Below are 8,425 nucleotides of genomic sequence, written 5' to 3'. Positions count from 1 at the left end.
AATTGCTTGGTGTGGCTTCATGAATGAAATAAACAAGATTACGACATCGACAATTCCGTTATTTTAGTGTACTCTTTTACTCTTTTTTCGTTACGTCAGCAATGATTGTTTTCTTATGTTTTGAATGTAAAATACTTACTTTTTATATGAAATTGCAATACAAATAGTGAAAAATAAATAAAAAAATTAATTAAAAATTAAAATGTGGTGTGCAGTAAAAATTGCAATAATAATAATAACTAGGATCGCCCGGTGGCCGAAATTCGACCACTTTTAAACGCCTTTTACCACTTTTATGAAAAGAATTTAAAAAAATATGACGTTCTGCAAATCTAGAGAAAAAAATAACCTTTTAAACCATATATGTTTCATCAATATTGTTGGACAATAACATACTTAAAAGTGTACCACAAAAAAAGTGTGGCCTATTTATATATAAGATAATAATAAAAAATCAAAATCGTGAACTAAAATATAGCAAAAATATTGAAAATTAATAAAGTAAAATATGTCTAATAACATAAAACCTAAAATACATTTTATTTTATTATACATAAATAACTTTTAAATATAATTATTGACTTTTCCATTATAAATCACATACAATTTTCATATAATACAATCAGTTTTAGTCAATGTTGACGTCACTGAGCTTAAGAGAATTTTTTAAGAGAGCGAAGGCGCAATCTTGTTTATTTCATTCATGACGTGACTTCTTATTTATTTTTGTTGTTTTTTAAGTATGTACGTAATCAGAAATTATCATGTTTCAAAAAATTAAACAAACAACTTCATTTTAATTCTTATTTTTATTTTAGATATTCTAATAAGACTTTAAATAGGTCTTCCATGGTAGACGTTCTATAAAACTTGAAAATGCACGACTTTCCATAGGCCGTCCTTTGATGCCTTAAGCTGAATTCACCCATGAGTTTCTGAAACATTTTTTGTTCGGAACAATTTTTTTATATATATGTAGTTTGAAGTCTCTCTCAAAAATAGAACGTCAAACTACATATAAAAAAAAAATTGTTCCGAAAAAAAAATGTTTCAGAAACTCATGGGTGAATTCAGCTTTATTCTACTGCTTTTTTTCTCTTTTAGGCACTTTATTATGCCTTCTCATGTAGACCATCCATAAGACTTTGCAGGCTTTGCAGTAGTCCTACCTTTCTGGGCATTCCAGATGACATTCCTCTACAGGCATAAGACCATATAGCAGCCCTGCAAATAGCCTTTCCAAAGTAGACCTTCTAATAGCTCTTCCCAATTAGGCTTTCTAGAAGCCCTTGCTAAGTAGGTCTTCTAGTAGCCTTTCCTAAGTAGGCCTTCTCTCAGCCCTCTAACAGCAGTGTGCAAGGCCTTGGCTCGCAATGACACGCCGTGTAAAATTGAAATGATTTTGCAATGCTGCTAGAAGTCCTTGTGTCTGCAAAAGAAGGCCTTTAGGAAGGCCTCTTTACTGCATCTTTTTCCCGCTGGGTAGAGTTGCTCATATGACAACTCATTATAAACAACTCTCTCTATCCCGGGGTTTTCGGGATTTACTAAATCCCGAAGCGCGGGATTTTTAATTTTAAATCCCGTTTTTCATCAATAAATAGGGGAAATTGTAATTTTTGTGTGCCTTTTTCATGCATTTTGACATTATACATGCCCGAATATAGCAAAGCGATGTTCAGAAAAGTTGTTAAGCTCAACTCCTGCTACAACATAGTTAATAAAGGAAAGCGGTATTTTTGGTTTTCCTTGAATGGGGCTCTGCAAAATCAATTCTTCACCTTTTTTTGTAAGTTATATAACAAAACTCAATTTAAATCCTCTTCAAACGAAATTGATTTCATCTCAGATGAGGTGCTCGAACGAAATGAAATTATTTCGATTGCTCAAAGGCTAAAAGATATTATTAATAAATGTAAAAAACCCAAATAACAATAACGAAACCAAGTTATAATGTAGATTTGCAACTTGCAAAAGAAATAGATCACTTTATTTCTGAAGAAACAAGAGGAAAAAACTTGCAGAATTGTTATAAATATTTGCAAACGGTTTTGCCAATGTCAAAGATTTAATGTGAAAGATGTTTTTCGGCAGCAGTCGGAAACAAAATTCGTTCCAGAATGGCAGACGAAACCATAGATGCAATAGTATGCTTTTTAGTGTCTAATAAAAATTAATTGCTAAATAAAAAATTTACTTTCAATTGTAAAGACATGATTATGTACGATTCTTTCGTATAATTTTCGGGATATTAGATTTCCCGAAAATCCCGAAACCCCGGGTCGGGATTCTTTACCAAATCCCGATCCCCGGGATTTTCAAAAATATGTCCCGATTAGCATCTCTAATCATAACACATTAAATTTTTAGCAAAAATGGATATACAACAAATTTGCTCCACTTTAAAATAAAAACCTGATTTTTATTAATTTGCAACCATACACAGAGAAAACAGTACCTAATAAATACATAGTAAAATAGAACAACATTTATAAGATTTCTCTATGGTTTTTTTTCAAGAAGAAATTCTTATTATTTTTATAAGGAAAACCTTTTTTAAAAATCAAGAAGAAAACTTACGATTTTTACTAGGCTTTCTTATTGTTTTTTTCAAAAATGTTTTCTTCTTGATTTTACTAGGCTTTCTTATTGTTTTTTACAAAAAGATTTTCTTCTTGATTCTGTAAGGCTATCTCTTTGTTTATTTAAATAATACTTCTTGATCTTGTTTGATATTATAATTGAATTTTTATTCATACTTATATTTACTTATTCATATGTTCACTTAGAAATAAAAATTAAGTATTATTAACAGTATATTTTAAAAATATAATAAAATATATTTACTTAGAAAGTAATTTAATATAAAAATAAAAATTTAATATTATTACCAGTAGTTTTTTACTCGAATAACATTAAGTCCATTGTTCAGTAAGTAAAAATGGATAGGTGGACCGTCGACCGTCGAGAAAATCGAGCAAGTCAATGACATGAAATGTTTCTGTTTCATTTCCTATTAAATAAGATTGAAATCTTTGAGAAAAGTTCAGGTTTATAAATTTCTTACCAACCATTTTTATATTGTCTTCTTTGCATAAAAAGTCGACAATTTCATAAATATTTAGGGTATCGTCTTTAGTTACAGTGACTATATAATTAACTTTAAACGTTTTTCCACGAAAAACTATTTTATTCGTTCTTTTATACAAATGAAGATCGGTGAAATTTACTGAATACTTAACTGGTTTAATATTCTTCACTTCTTCAAAATAGAATTCATGCTGAAAGAATTCGTTATTTAAAATGAAATTTGCAAATCTTAAGGTAGGATCACACGATTGCCGCAATGCACCAATTTTATACAATTTTTATTGTGCTGAATTGATGCCCAATAAAGAAATTCTCTGCAGTCACATGATTGCCTCATCGTACATAAAGTTGATTGTCGTAAATTGACGCAAAACGGCTTAGTGGTAATAATTGCCGCATTCCACGATTCACACGATTGTTCTAGTATATGGCAACTTTGAGAAACAGCTGTTGTGCTAGATTTGTTTTGTTTACAAAAATATAAATAATTTTAATATATTTGTGGAAAAATGAGTTGTTCATTAAAAAAAAAGAAAATTGCGTCGGCTGTAATTATCGTGTGTGCACTTGAAGACGAAAAAAATGAAAAAAAGAAATCGTAAAAGAAGTATGTGGGTCCGAGAGTGGCTCACAAAAAGAAGTACTGATGGCTCATATAAAAACATTAATGGAGTTTCGAGAAGTAGAAAACCAAAACTTTTTGTTCAAAAATTTTATAAGGATGGATGATGAAACATTTAAGGAATTGTTGCATCTAGTGTCACCATATATTGCAAAACAGGACACAAATATGCGTAAGGCAATTCCAGCTGAAGAACGCTTAGCTGTGACTCTCCGATTTCTGGCTTCTGGAGATAGCTACAAAAGTCTTTCGGTATTCTTCCGTATAGCCCCTAACACCATATCACTATTTGTACCAAGTGTTTGTGATGCAATTTATAAAGCATTGAAAGGTGCATACTTAAAGGTATGACATTTCTAAATATGTATGTTTTTTATTTGAACTAGTTGTTTTCTTTTATATGTATGTATGTAGGTACCATCCACACAAGAAGAATGGAACGAAGTAGCCTTTAAATTTAACAAACTGTGGAATTTTCCGAATTGCATTGGGGCGGTTGACGGCAAACATGTTCAAATGGTGGCACCACCGAATTCAGGAAGCACGTTTTATAATTATAAAGGCACTCATAGTATAGTGTTAATGGCTGTTGTTGATGCCGAATACAACTTTTTATATGTTGATGTTGGTTGCAATGGCCGTGTATCGGATGGTGGAGTTTTCTGAAACTGTTCCTTTCAACGTTCTCTAGATAACAACGATCTTAATTTGCCACTACCAAAACCATTACCAGGTCGTCAAGCAACCGTACCATTCGTTCTTGTTGCAGATGATGCTTTTCGCATGCAGAAGCATTTGCTGAAACCATATCCTGGTAAAAGTTTATCTGCCGGGCAGAGAATATTTAATTACAGGTTATCCAGAGCTCGACGTATCGTAGAGAATGTATTTGGTATTATGGCAAAGCGCTTTCAAGTATTTTCATGTCCTTCTAAACTAAATGGGGAAAAACTACTTCTACAACGTTAGCCTGCTGTGCCCTGCACAATTTTTTGTTAAAAAAAAAGATAAATTACACAACATCGCAGCTTACAGATCGGTATGATGATAACGGTGCTTTCATTCCGGGGACATGGAGAAATGATTTTCCACTGACAGAAGTGAGTGGAACAGAAAATACTCCAAGCTCTTACATAAGTAATGAAGCAAAGGCTATTCGTGAAGAACTTGAAAAATATTTTATGTCAGCAACTGGTGAATTGCCCTGGCAATATAAATATATATAACAACACTGATTTACCAACAAATATGAAGTGGTACCATTTTTTTTGTAGGTTTTGTTTAGTAGAATCAGAATCTGATTTAGAAATAAAACACTGAGGCTTTTCGAATGGTATGTACGTCATTTAAGTAGTCTTAAGAATTTAAGGTATACTTTTTCAACAAAAACAATATATTTGTATATTTAAGATATTTATTTAATATTTTCATATTTTCGTTTATTATAAAATAGTAAATTTTTAAATTCGGAGATGTTTTTGGACACTGTTTTATAAGGAACCGTACTATTATGAAACCATTTAAAACCTTTACTTATGAATAAAACGCAACTTAATTTTTAAAAGTCGGCTAGAAATCGATTGAGTCATTACACTTTTTATGAAATCACTTTTTCAAAAAGCTAAAAAAAATGTTTATTTTAATTCTGACAACATTATGCAAACATTTTTACAAAATTTTGTTTCAATAAAAAGTTTAATAACTTAGTGAATTTTTGGCTAATTTTTAAAAAAAAGATGCACTTTACTCATGAATAAATATTTTCATAGATATTACCGTTTATTATAAAATAGTTTCCAAAAACATATCCGAATTTAAAAATTTACTATTTTATAATAAACGAAAATATGAAAATATTAAATAAATATCTTAAATATACAAATATATTGTTTTTGTTGAAAAAGTATACCTTAAATTCTTAAGACTACTTAAATGACGTACATACCATTCGAAAAGCCTCAGTGTTTTATTTCTAAAAGGTGTCTAAACCGGGGTTTTACCAATAACTCACGATTTTCGAGATGTTTTACAAATTACAAAACCAGATTCTTGTTGTACTCGACAAAACCTACCAGAAATTTAAAACTTTATTATTTTTCTATAACTGTATATAAAATAAAATATAAGTTTAGTTATATACCCAAACATTTAATTTATTAAAATTAATTTTGATTTATTTTAAATAAATCTATATTGTACTTCAATTTATCATTATCACATAATATAATAAAAAAACAAAAAATAAAAACAAACACTTCAATCTTAAAAATTAATAAACTAACGTAACATACACAAACAAAAATATTTTCTAAAACATTCAAATATTTATCACATATTTAAATTGATTCAATTATTTCGTAATTGAATCAAGTATTGATGTGCTCAAAAACAAAATTTTCTAATATTTTCTACTGAATTTTCAGTTATGAATTTGATAATTTTGATAATTTAATATACATTTTCCTTATTGGTTGAATTTTAATAAAAAAGTTATTAAAAATACAGTTTTCGTAATTGAAATACACGTTAGTTTTGTTTAGTGTTTTCAATTACGAAAACTGTATTTTTTAAAAACTTTTTTTATTAAAATTCAACCAATAACGAAAATTGTATATTAAATTATCAAAATTATCAAATTCATAACTGAAAATTCAGTAGAAAATATTAGACAATTTTGTTTTTGAGCACATGAATAAATGCACACAAAAAACCATTTCCTAAACAGATTGAATTCTAATATTTATTAGTTATTGAACTGGTTTTAATTATTTCGTAATTGGATCAAGTATTCAGGTGCTTAAAAACAAAATTTTCATATATTTTCTACTAAATTTTCAGTTAAAATTTTTATTAATTTGATAATTGAATACGGAATTTTCGTTGATCTTTAATATTATAGAAAATACAATATCAATTACGAAAATTGTATTTAAAAAAAAAAAAATGTTTGTTGTAGAAAATATTGGAAAATTTTGTTTTTGAGCACATGAAACACTTGATTTAATTACAAAATAATTAAAACCAATTCAATATCTAATAAATTCAATCTGTTTTGGAAATAGTTTTTTATTCAGGTTTAAGTCTCATCTTCTGCTTCCAAAGTTGCTTCCATTACGGTTTTAACAAGTTGCATGTGCATGTTTTTCTTGGCAATTTCCCGCATTTGTGACGCCAAATACATTCCTATTGCATACCAATTGTCTTCTTCCGCCTCTAAGCACTTGACTGCAAGCTGCAACATGTCAGTTTTATTTATGTTGGCTGTCACAGGTAGGGAAGAATTTGCCGTCTCAGGTAGGGAAATATTTTGCGACGTACTACAGCCTGGCTGAGTTTCTTCTACATCTAACGTTGACACTGAAGAAGAAGTTTTTAATATGTTGTGTTGATTATAAAATTGCATTGCAGTCCAATGCGGCCAATGTGGCTGGTTGTTTTCAGCTCCCTGGCCAGACTTTGCTTTATTTTTTTTTTTAACATTTTGAAAAGCCGTTTTCACATTGGCCCATTTGGCTTTACAATCTTCCACCGTATGCTCCGGACAATTTTTTTTAATTTCGCGCCAAGCCTGCTCCCGTTTGTTCCTATCTTTATAGTCTGGGATAGAGTATTCCCAAACACAAGGGTGTTCTTCTACAGCTTGAATTAAACCATTAATGGTACTGTAGGTCCAAGATGATGTTACACTTGGTTTTTTCCTTTTTTTTGGCACAGGTGTTTGTGGTTCATGAGCGAGGGAGCAGTAAACCAATTCATTGCTCATGCCATCAAATTCTATGCAGTCATCCAACTCCATAATAAAACTGCAAGTAAATTATAAATTTTAATATACATATACAAGAATAAAAACTTATTTTACTTACGAAAATAAATGCTGCAACAAAAAAACATTGATTTAAAAAATTATTATTGGCGCGTATTGTCGTCTTTAATTGCCGCACTAGAACACAATAAATATTGGTGTTTTTTTAACGTTTTTATTGGTGCATGGTTGCCTATCAAGCGTTCACATGATTGTCGCACCAGGGTTGCATTTGATTGGGCCAAATAAGCACAATATTGTTGTGGTTTGACATATGAGCCAATAAGTTGTGAAATCACACGATTGACGTATAAAATATACCAATAATTGGTGCATTGCGGCAATCGTGTGATCCGGCCTTTAGAGAGGACTTTATAGCTAAGGTTAGTGGGACATTTGTTCTAGAAGTAATGTTACGTACATATTGCTTGTGCAATTGATGTTCAGCCTCGAACCTAAATGACCATAAATATTTAAGAGGACCTAACTTTTTAATTATTGTAGGATAATTGACAAGATTGTGGTATTTTGGTTTCAAATGTTCTTTAAATAACTCTTGATACATTTCATTATGTTGTTTAATTAACAATTCCAACTTATTTAAGGTTATATCATTGTAATTCGGTAATAGCAAAAGATCAAGCAATTTAACAAACAAAATTAAGAATTTATTTACCATATCCTCAGGATCTACTAGATCCCCTATCATTAAAAGAATGCGATGGAAAAATGTTTTCATCTGCTTTGCGTTCATTTTAAAAGTAGCGTTATCTATATGATGTTTCTGAATGGGTGGACTTATATTTCCAATTTCAGTTTCACATCTGCTTTCTATAATTTAAGGTATCTATACAAAAAATTTTTTTGGTATAAATAAAATAATTTAAAATTTGCGAGAGATTGTATTTACA

At 29.9% G+C, this 8,425-nt stretch overlaps 2 protein-coding genes across 2 annotated transcripts; one reads left to right on the top strand and one right to left on the bottom strand.

Moving 5' to 3' along the window:
- Nucleotides 1–3,880: 3,880 nt before the first annotated feature.
- On the top strand, nucleotides 3,881–4,378 carry LOC135960424 (uncharacterized). Its single transcript, XM_065511713.1, has 2 exons — nucleotides 3,881–4,057; nucleotides 4,127–4,378. The coding sequence occupies exons 1-2, from the start codon at nucleotides 3,881–3,883 to the stop codon at nucleotides 4,376–4,378; spliced, it is 429 nt and encodes a 142-aa protein (XP_065367785.1).
- A 2,410-nt stretch (nucleotides 4,379–6,788) lies between these two features.
- On the bottom strand, nucleotides 6,789–7,508 carry LOC135961200 (uncharacterized). Its single transcript, XM_065512697.1, has one exon. The coding sequence runs from the start codon at nucleotides 7,506–7,508 to the stop codon at nucleotides 6,789–6,791; it is 720 nt and encodes a 239-aa protein (XP_065368769.1).
- Nucleotides 7,509–8,425: the final 917 nt, after the last annotated feature.

Source organism: Calliphora vicina, chromosome 5 (assembly GCF_958450345.1).
Source record: "Calliphora vicina chromosome 5, idCalVici1.1, whole genome shotgun sequence".
NCBI classification, from domain to species: Eukaryota; Metazoa; Arthropoda; class Insecta; order Diptera; family Calliphoridae; genus Calliphora; species Calliphora vicina.
The sequence above is the reverse complement of the archived record's forward strand: the minus strand, read 5'-3'. Positions and strand labels throughout refer to the sequence as shown.

What these genes read in the sequence shown, in the direction of transcription:
- LOC135960424 (XM_065511713.1), top strand. Translation starts at nt 3,881, where the DNA reads ATGCGTAAGGCAATTCCAGCTGAAGAACGCTTAGCTGTGACTCTCCGA. An exon ending in TGAAAGGTGCATACTTAAAG is followed by an intron (nt 4,058 to 4,126) that starts GTATGACATTTC and finishes GTATGTATGTAG; the next exon opens with GTACCATCCACACAAGAAGA.
- LOC135961200 (XM_065512697.1), bottom strand. Translation starts at nt 7,508, where the DNA reads ATGGAGTTGGATGACTGCATAGAATTTGATGGCATGAGCAATGAATTG.